The sequence below is a fragment of the Typopeltis vanoorti genome, chromosome 17 (genome assembly GCF_054136105.1).
Source record: "Typopeltis vanoorti isolate ZY-2024b chromosome 17, IOZ_Tvanoo_1.0, whole genome shotgun sequence".
Taxonomy (NCBI): domain Eukaryota; kingdom Metazoa; phylum Arthropoda; class Arachnida; order Uropygi; family Thelyphonidae; genus Typopeltis; species Typopeltis vanoorti.
In genome coordinates, this window is record NC_143565.1 from 17,530,695 (window position 1) to 17,552,460 (window position 21,766).

At 35.6% G+C, this 21,766-nt stretch overlaps 1 protein-coding gene across 1 annotated transcript in view; it reads right to left on the bottom strand.

Annotated features, from left to right (window-relative positions):
- The window catches only part of LOC150097193 (activating signal cointegrator 1), a 127,007-nt gene that overhangs the window by 79,075 nt on the left and 26,166 nt on the right, over nt 1-21,766 (bottom strand). Inside the window, exons 3-4 of the mRNA XM_090407083.1 lie at nt 20,374-20,519; nt 9,996-10,265 (exon numbers count right to left, since the gene is read on the bottom strand). Coding sequence (XP_090263209.1) covers nt 9,996-10,265; nt 20,374-20,519 — 416 coding nt within the window. The remainder of the gene's footprint in view (nt 1-9,995; nt 10,266-20,373; nt 20,520-21,766) is intronic.

Genomic DNA, 21,766 nt, shown 5'->3' on the forward strand with positions numbered 1-21,766 from the left:
CTAACCAAGTGAAAAATAAACTTTCAACATCTTTCTCTAAATCCAGAGTAATTTATTAAAAAAGGGTGGCACACCATTTAGCAACTCCTATAGGTAGAGATGACCTACTAATGCTTCTGCCTGGTATCTCCACTTGGGCCTGGCTCCCACTGAAGAGACCTCAATAAAGATCGAAACTAGTCTGGGTTGTGGTCCTTCCCTTAATGCTTAACATTAGACATATCCGCAAGGAGATGTGTTTTGCATTATGGGAGCCAGTGAGATAGGAGTGTTGGTAGCTTGCTCCACCTTTGCAAGGAGTGGCCTGGTGTTGTACCATCTTACCCCAGTCCTGAAGATACTTTCAGGCGCAAACTTTGTTTGCTCACACTTGGATAAAGGATTAAACTAAATTTATTACACTCTAACCAAGTGAAAAATAAACTTTCAATCTCTTAATCCTTCTGAAAACCCGGTGACCAAATCTGGGCACAACAGTCCATGTGTGGCCTAATCGAATCCTTGTACAACGGAACAAGAATCTCCCGACTTCTACATGTCAGTGTCCTCCGCATCATTCCCAGAGGCCTTTGTGATGTCTTCACAATTTTGGCAATGTGTCCCCTAAATTTTAGATCCTTATCCACTATCATCCCCAGACCTCCAACAATATATTCTCACCAAGTATAAATTCTGCATCTCATCTTTGTTTTCCAAATTTTAAAACCTTACATTTTGCAACATTGAAACTCACATCCCCATTTCTATGCCCAATCACTCAATTTATTCAAGTCTTCTTGCAAGGCCACAACATCTTCGCTACTCTTTATGGTTGGTCCCAACTTTGCATCATCTGCAAACAACTGAATATCTCCATCCAAATCTTCGCCAATATCATTAATATACAAGTTAAATAGTAATGGCCCTAAAACAGACCTGTGAGGTACTCCACTAGTGACTTTCCTTTTCCTGGATATCACACCCCCATACACAACTTGTTGATACCTATCAGATAGCCAGTCTCCAATCCAATGCACTAATCTAATATCCAACCCCATCTGCTCTAGTTTGACTGTTAACTTATCATGAGGTACTCTATCAAAAGCTTTTGCAAAATCCAAGTATATTACTGTGTATCCTTCTCCTCTGTCCAAGGAAGCAGTCACTTTATTGTAATAAGTAAGTAGATTACTAAAACATGACCTCCCTTTAGCAAATCCATGCTGTCCATCAAAGATTATACCATTATTGTCTACCCAACTCTGGATCCTAGTTCTCACAAGCTTATCCAACAACTTAACCACAACACCTGACACACAGACAGGCCTATAGTTTGATGCTCGAGTTCGATCACCTCATTTATGAAGTGGCACAATCTTGCCCTCCTTCCACTCCTTAGGAACTTGACCAAGTGCAAGACTCGTATTAAAAAAATATGTCAAGGCAGGTGTCAACTCTCTGGCACTTTCCTTCAAAATACGCAGTGATATATTATGAAGTCCCACAGCCTTATTTACATCTAGTTTACTCAACTCCCCAAACACCTCTTGCTCACTTACAGTCAGTCTCTCCTCCCCATCAACAACCGCTCTCAATCTCTCCATGAAGTCACATTCACAAAATTGAAAGATCTTTATGAACTGCTCATTAAGTATCTCCACCACACATTCTGCTACAGCTGTCTTTATACCATTTTCTCCAATCAATGTCATCCTTCCATAATCATTCTTTCTTTTGCTGGCTACATATCAAAAGAACTCCCTAGGATTTTTTTTGGCTTCATTAGCTAACTGCTGTTCATACCTCTCTTTAGTTACTCTCACCAACCAAGTCGCCCTCCTTGCCTAGTCTTTGTAGACCTCATGAAATTGGTTATTTCCACTTCTCTTATGCTGCCTCCACAATGCCCTTTTTCTCTGTATTGCATGCTTAAATCTCTTTATTCATCCATCTCACACCTACCTTATTTAACCTTCTCACCCTTGGAATACATTCAGACATTGCATCTGCTAGATAGTTTTTGAAAATTCCCCAAGCTGCATTGATCTCTTTTCCAGCTAACTCATTCCATGCTACACCCACAAGCTGTCTCCTGAGCTCTTCATAATCATCCCCCTTGTAGTTCCACATATACCCTTTTCTCACAGGGGTCCATGCACTGCTGGCAACCACCCAGGTAATCACCTCATGGTCACTCTCACCAATTGGTGGATGATTTGACACCTCATTTATAATTACATCCTCTTATGAGATGACCAAATCCAAGACACTTAATCCTTGTGTTCCCTCTGTTACATACTGTCTGAGGTAGTTATCCCTCAAAAACTCAAGAAACTCATTTTCTTTACTTCCAGTTGCTATCTCATCATTCCAGTCTATATTGCCATAATTAAAATCACCCATAATGATCACCCTTTTCTTATTTGCTTGGCTAATTTGACTATACATTTCACTATCACCACCATCCACATTACCTGGTCAATAACAACATCCCACCAAGTATTTGATTCCATTCACCTCTATCTCACACCATACTGCCTCAAAACCACTGGCACTATTTCCGTCTTGCATCTCTACTTTGTATGGACATAACTCTTTCTCTATCATCAATAACACTCCCCCTCCCTTTTTACCCCTTCTATTCTCACGAAACACATCATACCCTTCCATCTCTATTCCTGTCAGGATATCATCCTTTTCCAACCATGTCTCACTTATTCCGATAATCTTTGGGTGAACAGACGCAATTAGTGCAACCATTTCATCTGCTTTGTTTCTTATACTTCTAGCATTGGTATACAAACACAACAGCTCATTTCTGGATCTACAGCTAGTTCCACTGATACCACTCACTCGATGTGATCTCTCCATGCTAGACTGGGGCCATTTCCCTTTCTGCTTCTTCATTTTAGAACCCTTTTCAACTCCAACTGTTTCCTCTTGATCCTTGGTCATCCCATTCCTTTCCTGCCTACACATGCTCTCACCTCCTCTTGGAGCATCCACCTTTCTCATGCTGTGTACCCTTGTCGACCCTGAGCCTTCCCATTTCCCTGCTCCTCTTGCACACCCATTCTCTCATTTTCTATACTCATACCACTCGCTTGCCCATTCATATCCACTTCTTCAATCTCTCCTGTCTTGCTCTTTCACATCACTCCCCTCTCGATCTGATTCATTCTCTCTATTCACTTCTCTACCTTCCAGCAGCAGTCTCTCCAAGCAACTCACACCATAACCACTCAAATGCAGTCCATCGCTCACATTCAGCTCACTTCATCCCTCAAACTCATTCCACACATTAACAAGCTGTACTCCCATTTCCTCACACATTTCAGCCAGCATATCATTCATAATCCTTGCTCTCTGCCTCATTTCACCACAGTCATACCTAGGCAACACACTGACTACCCTTCCTACACTATTCTCTTTTATCCTTCCAAGTATATCCATTTTGACATGCTCTTTGTACCAATTAACTCTTCTGCTCATTCCCGCCTCATATCCAATGCCTCAATCACTCTACTCATTTTACCACCTGGAAAACATCTAGTGTTGAAATTTTTATTCTCTCCAGCATAACCATTTACTGTGACCAAATTTAATATAAATTTGGTCACCCTTATAAATTGATCACTGAATACCTCAACAATGTCTTCTGCAGCAGTCACCATTCTACCATTTTCATCCATTAACATCATCTTACCATAATCATTCATCCTTCTACTTACCATATATCTAAAAAACTCTCTATGAGTTTTTCGTTGCCTGATTTGCTAATTTCTACTCATACTAAACTTTTGCTGTCCTTACTAACTGAATCAACTCTCCTGGCTCGTTCTTTATGCTCTTAATTTAACTGATTATTACCATTATTCAATTTGTGCTGCCTCCAAAGTGCTTTCTTCTTCCTGATTTCATGCTTAATTACCTCATTCATCCACCTATCTTATTCAGTCTTTTGCCTTTTGGAATACATTCACACATTGATGTTGTCATGTATTTCTTTGTCAGTTCCTAAGCAGCATTTATTTCCTCACACCTCAACTTTGCATTCCATGTCATAGTTCTAAGCTGTTTCCTAAGCTTGTCATAATCACTAGCCTTATAATTCCACATATATCCTTTCCTCATAAAAGTCCACATATGGCTAGCCACAACTCAGGTGATCACTTCTTAATCATTCTCACCAACTGGAGGAAAGTGTGAAACTCCACTCACAATTACATTCTCTGATGATATGACCAGATCTAAAACTCTCGATCCTCGCGTGCCCTTCTTTACATGCTGCCTTAAATAGTTATCTCTGAAGAACTCAAGAAATTCATTTTCCTTTTTCCCAAGCACTATTTCTTTATTTCAATCTATACTGCCATAATTAAAATTGCCCATAATAATTACCCTTCCTTTGTTCACTAATTCAAGTTGTTTATACATTTCTTCTTCACCACCATCCACATTCTCTGTCCTATAGCAACATGTAATTAAATATCTCTTCCTGTCAATCTCCACTACCTCATAACCAGTGCCATTATTTCCCTCTTTCATGTTCTACCTTATGTGGATATAATTTCCTTGCTATGATCAGCAGCACCCCCCCCCCTCCCTTCTTGTCCTTTCTATCCTCACAAAAAAAAACACAGTACACTTCCATTTCTATTCCCATTAGTGCCATTATTTCCCTCTTTCATGTTCTACCTTATGTGGATAAAATTACCTTGCTATGATCAGCAGCACCCCCCCCTCCCTTCTTGTCCTTTCTATCCTCACAAAAAAAAACACAGTACACTTCCATTTCTATTCTCATTAGGGTATATTCACTTAACCATGTTTCACTTATTCAACGATTTTGTTTCGAATAAACTCAATAAGTGAAACCATTTAATCTCCCTTATTTATGTTTATATTTCTTTGCTTTTTCTATTACATTCCTGGTTTAGTTCTTTAATAATTCCTTTATTTCTTTTGTGATTGAATAGAGAATATTTGGCAGTTTTTCTCATGAACTTCATTTGAACTATTATTAATCTTTGTTTATCATCACACAGAATATCAACAATATCAACACACTGAATCTTTGTTTATCTTTTTGTTTTATTGTCCAGATTTCACTTCCAAACAATAGGACTAGTAGGGCTAATGTATTATATACATTTAATCTAGTATTCATTTACCTAGGTAGTTAAATGAATTCACCTGTTCTAAAATTTGTTATCTATTACTATTTTAGTTCTTATTGGATCTTGTCCTTTAAATGCCATCTTTTTGATTTTTTTTTTTTTTGTTAATATTATCATTCCATAATCTTTGGATATTTCATTTAAATTTAAAATATCTTTCTGTAAGCTATCTTTAGAATTTGTAATTATTATTTGATCATCAGCAAAAAGGAGAGTGCTTAAGTTTAGTAGGAGAAAGTTTAATCCCTTAATGGGAATTTTTATTCCATTTAAATAAATACTAAAAAGATTTGCAGAAAGGGACATCCTTGATTTATCTCACTCAGATATGATAGTTCATAATTTATTGTTATTTGTATTTGATTATTTACTTATGATAGCTTTTAGAATATTATTTGGTATGAGTCTTTCTTTTAATATATTAAATAAAATACTGCTTTTAACTTTATCAAATGCTTTTTCAGTCAATAAATGTAATATGTGGTTATAAATTGTATTCGCTTCTTTTCTCTATTATCAATTTAGGCGAAAGCCCAGGTCTATACATGATCATCCTTTTCTAAATCCATTTTGTACTTCTAAAATATTTGGAATATTTTATTAGTTTGTTATTTAAAATTCTGCTATAAATTTTATAACAGGAATTTAGAATACTCATACCTCTATATTTTTTAAAATCATCTCTTACCTTTTTTAAAAACAGGGATCACTATTGATTTTTTCCATTCTATTGGTGGGTTACTTGTTGAATAGATTTTATTTAAAAAAATGAGTCTTTTTTTTTTTTTTTTAAACTTTATTCCTGCATATTTATATAATTCTGAACCCAACTTATCTTCTCCAGGTGATTTTCCATTTCTTGTTTCTTTCAAGTTGATTTCTAATTCTTCTTTAGTTATTTCTGTTTCATTTTCATTGAATGTTTGCCAGTATCTTTTTTTAAAAAAATATTTCTTTGTCCACAATTCTGTATAGCAATCTAGAAATTCCTCTAATTTCAATTTAGTGTTTACTTTTATACTTTCTCTAGTATCTGTACTTAAATGTTTCAGTATCTTATATACATTGGATCTTATTCTATGTATGTCATGTTCTAAATGAGAAACAAATTTGTTTCATGATTCTCTATGTCTTTTTCTGACTTCTCTTTTAGTTATGGCTCTTATTCTTTTATACTCTATTTCATCTTCTAATTGTTTACTGCTTAACCATTAATGTTATGCTTCTTTTTTTGTTTTGGTTATTTCTTTGATTGAATTGTCCCATCTTTTTTTAAAAAAATATTTCTTTGTCCACAATTCTGTATAGCAATCTAGAAATTCCTCTAATTTCAATTCAGTGTTTACTTTTATACTTTCTCTAGTATCTGTACTTAAATGTTTCAGTATCTTATATACATTGGATCTTATTCTATGTATGTCATGTTCTAAATGAGAAACAAATTTGTTTCATGATTCTCTATGTCTTTTTCTGACTTCTCTTTTAGTTATGGCTCTTATTCTTTTATACTCTATTTCATCTTCTAATTGTTTACTGCTTAACCATTAATGTTATGCTTCTTTTTTTGTTTTGGTTATTTCTTTGATTGAATTGTCCCATATCTTCAGTTTCTTTTTTTTTTTTTTTTGAATTTTTTGGTCTTTCCTAAACTTTTATTTGCTGCTATATTTAGTATTGTTTTTATATTAAGCCATTCTATTTCTTCATTTTGTTTTATTTTATCTAAATATTAGTTAATTCCTTGTTCATATAGCCTTTGTATATTTGTGTCATTTAATAATCTAGTTTTTATAAATGAATGTTTTAAATTTTCTTTCTGTTCTTATTTGTAACCATTTAGATAATAACCTTAACTTTATTTTTTATTATTATTACATGACACCTCCAGGGAGTCCAAAGACTCATTGAGGGAGGACACCTACTCCACAACTCTCTGTCTCCACCACTCAATCCAACTACAATGAATGAACCGCTCTACATTCATCATTTACCGCTGACTACCACCACTAGTATTTTCACAGACAATCACATACATCCATGCCCATGGTGAGATTTGAACCCGCAGCCTTTTGGCTGGAGAACAGATATGCTAACAACTCGGTTATTTTATTTTAATGAGGAAATGATCACTACTTATTTCATATCCTCTGTGGACTAACATCTATAGAAAACTTTGATGTCTTTTCATTTAAGATAAAGTAATCTAATACCCAAATACACTATCCACCAATAGTTGCAGACACACCTGTTATTTGAAGTTATGGAACATACCAGGTTTGTTAATAACATAAAAACCAGTGTACAGATAGTATGAAGCAGTATTTCATCATAGCAGTTGAATACAGGCAGTATGGCAACATGACGTGAATTCAGTGATTTCAAGAGAGGTATCATCGTGGGCTGTCGCACTGGTGGCATGTCTATAAGTCTCATTGCCACTCAATTGGAGCATCCAAAATCAACAGTTAATGATGTGATCAACAAATGGGGATGTTCTGGCATTGCTAGTGTAGAAAACACCCAGGTTGGCCACCAAAATTGACTGGCAGGGACAGGAAGATGTTAAAACAGGTGGCACACAAAAACCAGAAACCTACATTTGGCACAGACTATCCATAATGAGCTCCAGAGCGCTAATACTGTACCAAAAGAGCTCCATTTATTTACTGGGTTTCCACGGAAGAGCAGCGGCCCAAAGCCAAACATCACAACAATGAACAAGGTGGGTCATCTGGCCTAGTGCAAAGAGAATATGAACTGGACAATTGACCAGTAAAAAATGGTACTGGAGCGATAAATCAAGGTTCACCTGTTTCCAGTTTCATGGCAGAATGTGGGTGTGGAGGCAGCCTGGTGAATGCTTGTTACTACAGTGTGTTGTACCCACAGTAAAGTTTGGTGGTAGAGGAATAATGGTGTGTGGTGCATTCAGCTGATTTGGAGTGAGACCACTGGTCATCGTCCATGGTTCCACAAAGGCAGCTCAGTACTTTGATATTATGGATAATCAGGTGCTGCCTGTACTGTGGAGTTTTTATGGAATGAATCCATGTTACTATCAAGATGACAATGCCCCATACCACAAAGGTGTGGGGCATTGCCTTAGTAATCTACTAACTTTTTATAATAGAATGACAGCTGAGTTGGATAAAGGGAACAGATACATGATGATACTGCTGGATTTTGTAAAGGCTTTGACAGGATATAACATGGAACTCTGTTACGCAAATTAGAACAAGTGGGGATGAATATGACACTAGTTAAGTGAATAAGAGGGTGGCTGCTGAACAGATATCAAAAAGTGGTATCGAGGCAAAAACAGGTGACTAGTGGTGTGCCGAAAGGTTATTATTATTATTAGACACCCCCAGGGAGTCCAAAGGCTCATCAAAGGAGGGCATCTGCTCTACAAGTCTGTCTTCACCACTCAAATCCCACCAACGCCATCTACCGCCAACTACCACTACTATTTCCACAGACAATCACAAACATCCATGCTCGTGGCAGGATTCGAACCCACAGCCCTTTGGCTGGAGAGCGGATATGCTAACCACTCGGCCAACCAGGCTAAAAAATTCACATTTGATGTCCGTAGGGTCACTACCATACTTCACATGGTTTTGGCAATGATGTCTTCTGCTAGAATAAGTGGTAGGGTCGCAGATTCCCTTTCCACACAAAGTTTGTAGGACAATCACAAACATCCATGCCCACGGTGGGATTCGAACCCGCAGCTTCTTGGCTGGAGAGCGGACACGCTAACCACTCAGCCAACCAGGTTAGGTTCAGTGCTGGGACCATTGCTATTTAATTTAATTTGTTTAATAAGCTGAAAGGAGATATTCAGTTGTTTGCTAATGATGTAAAGTTGGGTAGGGTAATAATTAAACAAACTCTTGCAGGATGATTTAAATAGGCTGACAGTAAGAGGGGAAAAAAAAAGATGAAAGATGTCAATTTAATGTGGAAAAGTGTAAAGTTGTGCATTTTGGAATACAAAGATTACAAGCTGTGTACCACATAGAGGGAACTGTACTCCAGGAAACTGATGAAGCCAAGGATCTGGGGGTAGTAGTAGACAGAGAGCTGAAGTTGCAGGGGTAGCTCACAGGATTACTTGGTTATTGAAGAACACACTAACAAGTAGAGATAAGGGAGTTTCATCCCACTTTATAAAGCCTTGATATGACAACAATATTACTGTACTCAAGTCTGATCACATAAGTGGAATGCTTCCTATGAGGATAGATTGAGTTTGTAGAGTGCAAAAAGTTGGTTGATAGGCAAAAAAGGAGAGGGAGGATATAAAAATATTAAGTTACTTAAAGGATTTTATAGGACTGATGCAGGGGAAATGCTTCATCACTTGGCTGGGGGGGGGGGGAGGTAGAATAAGAGGTCATCCTTGGAAGTTGGGTAAGAGTGTGGTTAGTAAAGCTATGTGGACTAGATTTTTTTGCTTGGAGAGTGGTGAATGAATGGAATGGGTTGCCAGAGTCAGTTTTGAGTACTTTGTGTATTAATGGTTTCAAAAAGGTACGATACATATTGTGCTGATAATTTGGGTCTCCCATGATGAGTCTTAGGACTCCATGTAGACTCCAAAGTGCCCTTGTAATAATAATATATTATATTGTCTCAATTTATGAGAGATTCAGTCTAAACGACATTTTATGTAAAATAATTCAATGATAGTGATATGAAAATAATAAAATATCTTGATTTCTTTTTATTCCTCTATTATTTCTTTGCTAAATATGAACAAATACTATCTGAATGGTTCAATAAATAAACTGCTTGTCTATTAAAAACCACAAAAATATAAACATGACTAACCAAATTCCCACAGGTAAAACATGGTCCTGATCCTTCCTGTGTACAGACAATCCGCCCACATTTCAAACAATTATTAATCAAATTGTGCTTAGAGGCCTCACACTGACAAGGGTTCCTGCCTGGAAGAAAGACAATGTCTTTTGCTTGACCTTCTTTACTATACAGAGAAACATACTTATGCTTTCCTTTTAAAGAGACAGCAGAATTTTGCTTCTGTTTATCTTTTGAAGGTACAGAATCCACATGAGTATCTTTTTCCACATTTTCATCCTTTTAAGAAATACAAAATATACTGTTAGCAAAATAACCAACAAGAAATTCTTCATCTGATATATATACACTGCAAAGCAGTCCTATGCTATTAATGGCACTATATTATCAGAGTAGCCTACCTTAATACCCTGTCATAAATATATCAAGATAACAAATAGTAAAAGGTCTTCCTTTTTTTTGGAACTGGTTTATATGTGCTGGTATACTATATCTTCATGTGAAAGTGTTATATATGAGGAAAACGAAGATTAAAAGAAGGAAGACAGAAGGAAGGTCTATTGCAGGGTTTCCCAAACTGTGTTCTGCAGAAGGTGAATAAGTTTCTGCAAGAAGTCTCCTGGAATTTGTAATTTTAGTTTTCTAAGCATTTTTCATGAATAAATATTTTATAGTGGAAATATTCTGAGGAGAATAATATTCGTGAATATGTCGAAAAGCTCAGACCCAAAATGCCTAATAACATCTGTATAGCAAATGTTACTGACCAAGCTGTGTATTTTTAAATGTGGAAGTATTCATGAATTATTGTTAATTTTCATACATCGAAACCTTTCAACATTTGGGAAAGGGAACGCCACTGTTTATGACCGGTTATAAAAATTGCCTGCAAGCGGATTATAACAATGGACACCGTATCCTCTGTTCTCAAAACTGAAGGAAATGACATCTGTGTAGCAAATGTCAGTGACCAAGCAGCATATTTTTAAACATAAAAATATTCATGAATTATCGTTAATTTTCACACATCGAAATCTTTCAACAATCGGAAAAGAGAATACCGCTGTTTATGACTGATCATAAAAATTGCCCACAAGCTGATTACGACAATGGGTGGTGTATCCTCTATTCTCAAAACTGAAAGAAATAAGATCTCTGTTGCAAATGTTAGTGACCAATCAGCAAGGAAGTATAAAGAAAATTTTTTTACTAAAATTGAAGATCAAGGTAGTCTGTATCCGGTTCTCAAATCTAGTAATATTGAATACTTACTTCGCAAGTTCGTATTGTAGGGTGAAAGTTTCGAAACCGTAGTGCCATGATTTTTTAAAAGTAATAGGCCTGCAGATTTAAATTTTAATATGAATAAGAGACAAGGGACTTTGTTTAATTTTGGTATTAAGAAATCTCTTATTGAAGGTGTTTGTGATGCAACAAATAGTGAGTCATCCACCACCAGCCTACAAAGCGATCTCCAGGATGTACAAAAGGAGGGGAAACTACCAGCACACAGGAGAAAAAGTCTGCATTCACTCGTAAGTAGAGGTAACCCTTGTATAACGCTGTCTACAAATTGTAGTAACCCTTGTTCAAACGCGGTACTTATACAACGTGGTTTTGACAAAAATACAGTCTAGAAATTGTAGTAACCCTTTATCTTTTCATATATTTTTCACCGCGTGACTTAAAAATCAAATTTTATCTTCGTTAAATTTGTGTCTGGCTGTATCGCGCAGGTGGTTATAAGTAGCGAATTTATACTGTATTAGGGGAAACACCCTTTAGCACACATATACATCAATTGTATACCATATAAAGTGTTTATTGTTGAAAATTGTCTTCGTTTTCTGCCAGGAAAGCGCATTAAAAATCATAAGTATGTTAATCTCAAGTTGAGCACTCTATTTTCTGGTGAGTTACATACATAATTAATATGTAATGCTTTTTTATGTAAAAAAATTATTTTTATAGTAATGGTCAAAAATTGCATTGAAAAGGAAAAAATGAATATTAAAAAAAAAATTCATCTCAAAGAAAAAAAAAAAATTAAAATTATGGATTGGTTGAAAAATGGAGAAAAACTAGTTGCTATAAGGACTTTGAATTTAAATGAATCAACAATTCAAACAATCAAACACAATGAACATAAAATCCGAGAAAGTGTTTATTGCTGGGTCAATGGTAAGTGCAAAGCTTGTTGCTCGTGTACACAATTTTCTAAGAGAAAAATGAAGAAGTCTCTAATGATTTGGAAAGAAGATGCACTCAAAAGAAAATTTCCTTTGGATGGAAATCTTATTAAACAAAAAACTCTCAAAGTTTATAAACATTTATAATGCAGACCAGGTGTTCAATGCTGATTTGAATCCGGGTTATACTGGAAAAAAATGCCAAAATGCACCTATATTTCGAAAAATGAAAGATCAGCTCCTCGATTGAAAGTTTCCAAAGACAGAATTACTCTACTGCTTTGTAGTAATGCATCAGGTGATTACATGACAAAATTAATGTTTATTAACTGATCCTCAAATCCTCGTGCTATGAAAGATTAAAATACTGTATGCACTTATTTTTATTTTGCCTAAAACATTTATGCATTACGTGCAATAAAGCTTAATTGCAATTTGTAATTTTTATAATTTTATACTATGTATTTGTGTCATAGTTTATATGTTTTCTTTACTTACATGAATTACCTGAATTAAATAAAAATATATTTTTGTTGGATATGTCATTGTTGTTTATATATATTTTTTTTTATTTAAAAAAAAAAAAACGATTTCGGAACATGACCCTACTTTTTTGTATGTGATCCAAGTCTCGCATAACATGATTTAAATAACGCGGCATTTCTATAGAACCTAACATCCGCGTTATACGAGGGTTACCTGTACTTATAATATTATAAATTTTTAGTAATCAGAATGAGATATGCAAATGAAAACCAGCGCAAATTAATTTAATGATGTTATCAATTAATAATTAACGATCCATTATTAATTGATAATAAAAAATCAGCTGAATCAACAATTAATTATTAATTAATACATTACAAAATAACCAAGGTGTTCCGTGAAAATTTCAGGATTTGTGAAGTGTTCCGTCGTAGGAAAAGTTTGGGAAACGCTGGTCTATTGGAATGTAGGAAGACATTTTAGATCCAGATGTACTGGTGCTTCAGAGCGATTTGAATAAAGTAGCTATGTGGGTAGACAAGTTGGAATATAAATTTAACACCAGTAAATGTAGGGTTTTGCACTTTTGATATCAAAAATGTAAAGCAGTGTATCATATTGAAGGTATTGTATTACAGGAGGTGGAGAAAGCAAGTGATCTTGGTATATTGGTGGATAGAGAATTGGAGTTCAAGGGACATATTGCAAAAGTGATAAAAACAGCACAAAGAAATACTAATATGCTAAGAAGAACATACAAGTAGAGATAAGGATGTGGTCATTCCACTGTATTAGATTAGATTAGAGATTAGGCTTTGATTAGAGCACATGTGAACTACTGCACACTGATTTAGTCATCTGCATTTCTAGTTGAGAAGTAAGCTCTGGAAAAAATTCAGAAGCAGATAACAAAGGCAGTATTGGGATTGTGCAATACTGATTATGAAGACCAGTTCAGCAAATGCAAATTGCAGACTCTGGTAAACAGGTGCAGGAGGAGGGGCAATATCCAGGATATTTTTCAAAGGATTGTAGGAGGGAAGGGGGATAGACAAGCAATCGTTCTTGGAAGTTGTATAAACATGTGGTACATAGGAGAGTGCAACATGGCATTTTTGCATGGAGAGTGGCTGGTGAGTGTAATGACCCCAGGAAGTGTTTGTATAATAATAATGATGATGATGATGCAACTGACTGTAAGGTGCAATGAATTTTCTTATATCCTCTGTGATTTTGGTAGTTTGCAAATTCTTAGTGGTTGACCATGGACAGTACTGGGTGTATGTCTCTCCTTGTCCCATGAATTGATCTAGGACAGGGGTGGCCAACCTATGGCGCATGCGCCAAAAGCGGCACACTGCATGATTAGAAGTGACGCACTGAACCCCAGAGAAAAATTTAAAAAAATTTTGTATACGATTTATATATATATATATATATATATATATATATAAACACACAATTAACCTACCACTGAATTCTAGAGTGTGCCCTTATTATACTTGTTTGATCTTGAAGCAACAGGCACCAGCAAAAGCTGATGTGCGTCACAAGTTACTCAATCAGTTTACAGCTGACTCTCGTGTCATAACATTTGATGATCTTCTGATTCGATGTGAATGAACAATTCTGTATTTTTGAACTTATATGTTTTTATTAACAGTTCTTTAAGTTTAAGATAAGGTTTCTGTTTTCATGAAGGCTTAATATAGTTCTGTAAATTTTAAAATAATTTTTTTCATTTTGAACACGTATGTCTAGTTCTTTCCCACTCCTCTAATTTGCTGATTACTGAAACCTGCAATTATTCGGTGTGTTTGTATGTGTTTTTTTTTTATTTTTTTTTTTTATACAATATCTTTCCTTTTTATTTACGCATAGTAGGTTTATTCCTAAAATTTAACTGATCATCAGCAAAGCTTTCGTAATGAGGATGCTTGGGTTGTGTGTGTGATTGCCAGCTGATCGACTGTTTTATGGCAGGAAGCGATCTTGTATTTCATTGGACATAATATATTCCGAGAGAGAGAGAGACAAAACTCTCTATGAAAAGAATATATATATATATGATTTTTAAACTTATAGAACTGTATTAGGCCTTCATGAAAACAGGAATCTTATCTTAAACTTGTAGAACTGTTTTTGAATGTTCATAATATTTACAACGATAAAATAATTTAATTAAATTATTTAATAATAAGCTTTACTTTTTGAAATATTTTTTTACAGTCAGTTACCCATTACTTTGCAAAAGAAAATGAGCAGAAGAAAAGCAGAAGGTGATAGCAAGCACCAGTTTAATGAACTGTGGGAAAATGAGTTCTTATTTACTGCAGGTCCTTCGGGAAAACCGTTGTGCATTGCATTCTCTCAGATAATAGAAGACATGATCTTAACAGACACTATAGAAAACATCAAGCTGAATTAGAAGAAAAACTGAAGTTAGTTCCTGGTTCTGAGTTGCGGAAAGGATATGTGGTTAAGAAAAATGAAGAAATAAAAAGAGACAAAATATATTTGTGAAACGAAGTTGTGAAAGTGTGGCGATGCTGGAGGCATCTTATGAAATTGCCTTTGTGTTGGTTAAAAAACAAAAGCCTTTCTCTGATGGAGAGGAAGTTGTTAAGTCCTGTCTCCAAAAATTTGGAAAATGACTTAGTGATAAGAATGTTGAAAGAAAAGTAAACCAAATTGTTCTGTCCATGCAAACAATTACAAGATGCATCGAAGACTTTCCCATGATGTTACTGAGCAATTGAAAGACCATGTTCATGCTTTTTCTTTCTTTCTTTTCTTTAGCCTTGGACGAATCCGCTGACATAGGTGATGTAGTCCAATTAAGCATTTTTATAAGAGGAATTGATGGTAATTTTAACATCTTTGAAGAACTTATCGGTCTTGAGTCACTTCATGGAAAAACCAGAGGATCAGACATATTTGACAAATTAAAGTCATGTCTAGAAAATCAACAACTAGATTCTAGTAATTTCATCAGTGTTTGCACTGATGGAGCACCGTCAACGGTAGGTAGAGTTTCTGGTACTAACTTTGCTTGAAAGGTTTTTAGGTCATTCTCTACTAACGTATCACTGTATTATACATAAAGAATCTCTGTGTGGAAAAACTCTAAATTTGAAGCATGTGAAGAAGAGAATTCAGAGAATATTGTGAACTGCTAGATATGGAATATGATGATCTCATCCTTCATTGTGAAGTGCGCTGGCTTTCTAAAGGACAAGTTCTAAGTAGATTTTTGGAAGCTGAAAGAAAGTGTTCGTAATTTTCTGGAAGAGAAGGATGAGCTGCACGAAGAAAAAGCCCTGTTGTGTGATGAGAAATGGCTATTTGATTTAGCATTTTTAGTTGATGTTACCAGTCACCCCAATGATCTAAATTTGAAACTGCAGGGCAAGAACAAATTGTTTCCTAGCTTAGTAAATGACATCAGTGCATTCAAAATGAAATTAAAACTATTCATCTCCCAGTTAGAAAATGGGGATTTAAGTCAATTTCCACATTTAAAAGAACATAGTAAATCTGTTGTAGATAATGGAAAGTTTACAGAATATACTGAGAAATTCAGATTATTGCCAGAGTCCTTTAACAGTCGTTTTAGCGATTTTCTCAAAACCAATTCTTTATTGAAAATGAAATTTAATGAACTTCCACCACTCCCAGATGCTTCTGATATAATTAATTTCTGGCAATCATTGACCTGTGAACATTTTCTAGAACTGAGAAAATTTGCTCAGAGTTATATCTGTCATTTTGGAACTACATACAGATGCGAACAAGCATTTTCATCAATGAAAATTATTAAGAACAAATTATGGTCGCGAATAACTGATTCAAATTTGAAAAACTGTTTGATGCTTTCTGTAGCTGATTTAACTCCAAACATTACAAGCTTAGCAAAAGCAAAGCAATTTTAAAGTCTCAATAAAATAATTAATGTTTATCTTGTCTTTATATGAAATCCTTTTATTTAAAACTGCTAAAAGTATCTATGTTACCATATACATAATAAATCATTTTATGCATAACTGTTAAATATATCCATATTACTATATTTTAAAAGGGCTGAAAAGTGGTATAAGTTTGTATGGCGCATCTTAACTAAAAAATGAAAACATTGACGCATGAACTATAAAAGGTTGGCCACCCCTGATCTAGGATCTTAATTCTGCTAAATACCAGCTCAATAGATTGCATGGAGAGTGGCTGGTGAGTGTAATATTTTTTGCAATGTGAGTGTAATAATTTTGGATATATTTTGAACCTTTAATACTAGAGACATCTTTCTGCTATAATTAAATTTCCCATGAAAACTTTACCCACAAAATTAGATCTCAAATACAAATAAGTGTTTTCTCTATATATATTGCATTCCTAATCAGAATACCTCTCAAATGAATCATCAAGCCAGCAATTTTTGTCAAATCTCCTGGTGTTACCTTCAGCCAACGACAAAGGTACAAAATCTAAAAGTGGCTAAAAATACATAGAGAACTAAGAAAATTTAATCACTACTGCATTTTATGTTTGTTTTTTTTTAAATCTCCCAGACATTACCTATATATAGGTATTTTTTCTGGGAAAATTCCTTCCTATATAGTTGCAAACAAATGTGCACTGTGTGTTCTTCAGCTCCACTCACCTTTTGGATTTTTGCTCAATCTGGCAATGGGATACACAAGCATGCATGCACACAATGATCTGTTTTTATCACATGACCCTTACCTCAAATCCTTCCACCCTCTCAACAGTTTTAGAATCTACTGTCCTTATCTTTGTAAATAAAATTAACAGAAGACAACTGCCTTACAAGAGATCCAGCACATTTCTTACAAAAGATTTGTAAGAAAGGTGCCTTTATTCTTTTCATTCCTAATAATAATAATACATTACTACACTAAAAAATCATGATTCACCTACCAACTCCTGTGACACTCAGATATTTTGCCTTCACAAGGATCTTTAAACATTCAATCAAATCAGAGTAGCTATCTAGATTGAGGTGAACCACCTCAATCTAAAGAGGTGCAATTGTGACAGTTATTTTTACATTTCTCAAGCTCAGCAGCAATTCTCTCCTCTTCCACAATAACTTTTTTTTTTAACTACAGGTTAACTAACAGAGAGACTGCAAATGGAAATGTTAACATAGCTTGTAGGAGGGGGGGGGGGGGATGGGAGAAATGATTTTCATTGCCTCCAAAGGTGATTTAAGTTGTAGTTGATATTAACTTTAGTGCTTTTCTCTCCATTTAAAGAGTTCACGATTCTATTCTGCTCGTCATTTGTGTCAGATTTCAAGCTGTAAATGTTCAAAGTGTGACTAGCATAGTAACACTTGGAGCCTTTACAGGTCAAAGTCAACCAAAGTGAGTAGGGGTTTCTTCCAGTTCATTCTCACTAAATATTTTCATCCACTATTGACATCAGCCTTTTCATTCATCGGTGACAATAGCAGAACAAAGCCACTAAACCAGAAGTAACAGCTTATTATTACAGGCAACTCCAAGGAGTCAATAGACTCATCGAGGAAGGCCCTAACATCATGTCAAGAACAACTATTCGACATTCACACAGTCCAATCATTCACCACTCTCCAAGTAAAAAACCTAGCTCTAACACCCTTGCTAACCACACTCTTGCCTAGCTTCCATGTATGGTCCCTAGTTCTCCCACCACCAGTCCTATTCTCAAAAATATCTTCTGAATTAATCCTATAGAAACCCTTCAGTAATTTGAATGTCTCAATCACATCACCCCTTTTCTGCCTATCCACCAATTTCTGCAACCCACAAATCTTTAACCTGTTCTCATAAGGTTCGTTACATAGACCTGCTATCATCTTGGTCACTCGTCTCTGGATTCTCTCCACCTCCTCCCCATCAAGAAATATTAACACTCTAAATACTATCTCCTTAAACTAAACAATTTAGCAGTTCAATAGGGAATTCTTTCTTAATTCACAAACAATAAATGAATGTAGACTCACATGGGTCTCTTCCTATCTTGCATGTCTTCCGTCCTTCTGGTTCCTTATTCCAGCGCTTGAGTGGGGTTTCTCTCCTCCGTTCTGTGTTTTGAAATTCTCCTTGAAGCGACATCAGGGCACTGATGAATAGTCATAGCAGCATGCGGGATACAGGGTAGGCGTACCGGTGTCTTGAACTGCGCGGCGAAGGATTTCTGCATAGACCTGGTCGCACTTATTCGACTACAGGACCTTTACGGCAAGATTTCTCCTTAACTATCGCCTCCGGATATCTTCAGCTGTGACTGGTACGACATCAGTGGATGGGTCTCTCCACCCTCCCCTTCAGAACTTACACTTCTCGGATACTCAATCTCTCGTGGATGGTTCACTCAGGATGAAGAGGAAGCCTCTCACATCTCCAAACCAACCCTTTTATACACCAGAGTCCCTGCACTTTTGATTAAGTTCTTGGGACCCTAGCATCCCCGTGCGAGTCTTTCTAGTAGTTTGGAGAACCCTGTATAATGTTTCTCGAAAATTTGCCGACAATCTTACTTCCTCCCTTTACTGCCTTAATCTTGCCTACAGGCCTTTCTTTTCGATTCGCGCCGCGCCCTTTCAATATTGACCTTGAAGTTCACCTGCGACGGGTCTTGTAAACAATCTTCAAAAGATATGCCGAATTTTGGGCGATGCTCTTGGTTTCAATACTTCTATATCCCTTCTTAAACAATGAGCGAGTTAATTCTCTTTGGGCTTATTTTGCTCTTTATACAGATGGCTTTACATAGAGAACTAAAATATACATTTGTACAAGAAAATTCAGGTGAATTCCTACTGTAAAAAGTCGATGTTTTTAAATAATTTATTTTAGCAACATCGAAATTTTACAATACTCTATAGGGCTTAGAATTTAATACTTTGCAATGTATTAGCATATGGGTTAGCTTCACAAAGTGCTTAAGAGTTCATATTTAATTTTATTTTCAAACGACATTGCAAATCGATCATTCTCAGTTTCACGTATTCATTCTCCCAATTTATTATTCAACATTAGTAATCCTATTAATTACTACTTTAATAACAGAAGCTTATGAACAGCACTTTTAGGTAGGAGATGAATTTCATCCCCTGGTGTGAGACCACTACCCTACTTATGGAAGGCCTGAAGTGCCTTGAAAAAAGTTCTGGGTCTCTAGAGCAGGGTTACTGGACTATGTCAAAATAAAATAAAATTACAAAAAAATATATATAAAATTGATAAAAATGGCAAAAAAAAAAAAAAAAAATCCTTAGCCCACAGTACAAAATGTACTAAATAACCTTTCATGGGGAAAGATTATTTAATCTCTATTTGGTTTTTATGTAGTCTTATATAACATAAAATTTAGTCCTAAATTTTAAATGAAAGAATCTCCTTTTTATTTAGTAAACATGTTTCTGATTTTAAAAACCAAGGTCTCATAGATTGTATTTATTTTAACTGAGATAGATGTGACAACAATAGGCTCTATTGCTGTGATAGTAAATTACATCACCATACAAAAATGCTCATGTAATACAACTGTTTTATCATTGTTCTAAATAATTTCAAATTATTTAAGATTTATCTATTCTGATATTCTCTTTTGATAAGCAAGATTTTTTTGGATATTCTGAACAATGGTTTGCTTTGAACTATAGCAACAGTAATGAAATTTCAAATTGCAAATATAGTGAAACTTACATTAAAATCTTCTGTATCTGTTGGCTGGATGGGATTGACTCTGTTTTTATTTTTTCTTTTGGAGTTTTTAGTCTTTGACACACCAACATAATCTTCCGTATCACCTTTTCTATAAATTTTGATATCAAAGGGAAGGATTCTACCTTCTGAAATATTATAAAAAAGTTTACTAATGTGAAACAGCTCATTATTATTATTATTATTATTATTATTAAACAAGACCTCTGGAGTCAAAGACTCATCTGGGAGGTTCTTTTATCACACACACACATCTCATCATACCGTGTCTTAAACACACTCAAACTCCTTGCAGACACCACACTCTCAGGCAAGGCATTCCAATCATTCACAACTCTGCACGAAAAAACCTGCCTCTCACTCCCCTACTCACTCCCTCTTTATACAGCTTCCAGGGATGACCTCTGGTTCTCCCCTGATCTCCCACTATTCTCTGTAGAACTTCTCCACCATTGATCTTATAACAACCCCTTACCAACTCGTAGGTCTCTATCATATCTCCCCTCTTCCTTCTCTCCACTAGACTCTGCAAATTACATCTTCTCAATCTTTCCTCATACTCAACATTCCAGAGGTCAGAAACTACCTTAGTCAGTTGCCTTTGGACCCTTTCCAACATCTCTTCATCCTTCTGAAAACCCGGTGACCAAATCTGGGCACAATAGTCCATGTGTGGCCTAATCAAAGCTTTATACAATGGAACAAGAACCTCCCTCCTTCTACACGTCAGTGTCCTCCGCATCATTCCTAAGTCTTTGTGTTGTCTTCACAATTTTGGCAATGTGTCCCCTAAATTTTAGATCCTTATCCACTATCACCCCCAGATCTCTTATTTCCTCCACTTCCAACAATGTACTCTCACCAAGCATAAATTCTGCATCCCATCTTTGTTTTCCAAATTTTAAAACCTTACATTTTGCAACATTGAACTCACATCCCCATCTGCTTGCCCAATCACTCAATCTATTCAAGTCCTCTTGCAAGGCCACATCTTCACTACTCTTTATGGTTCGTCCCAACTTTGCATCATCTGCAAACAACTGAATATCTCCATCCAAACCCTCGCCAATATCATTAATATAGAAGTTAAATAGTAATGGCCCTAAAACAGACCCGTGAAGCACTCCACTAGTGACTTTCCTTTTCCTGGGTATCGCACCCCATTACACAACTTGTTGATACTTATCAGATAGCCAGTCTCCAATCCAATGCACTAATCTAATATCCAACCCCACCTGCTCTAGTTTGACTGTCAACTTATCATGAGGTACTCTATCAAAAGCTTTTGTGAAATCCAAGTATATTACTGTGTATCCTTCTCCTCTGTCCAAGGAAGCAGTCACTTTATTGTAATAAGTAGATTACTAAAACATGA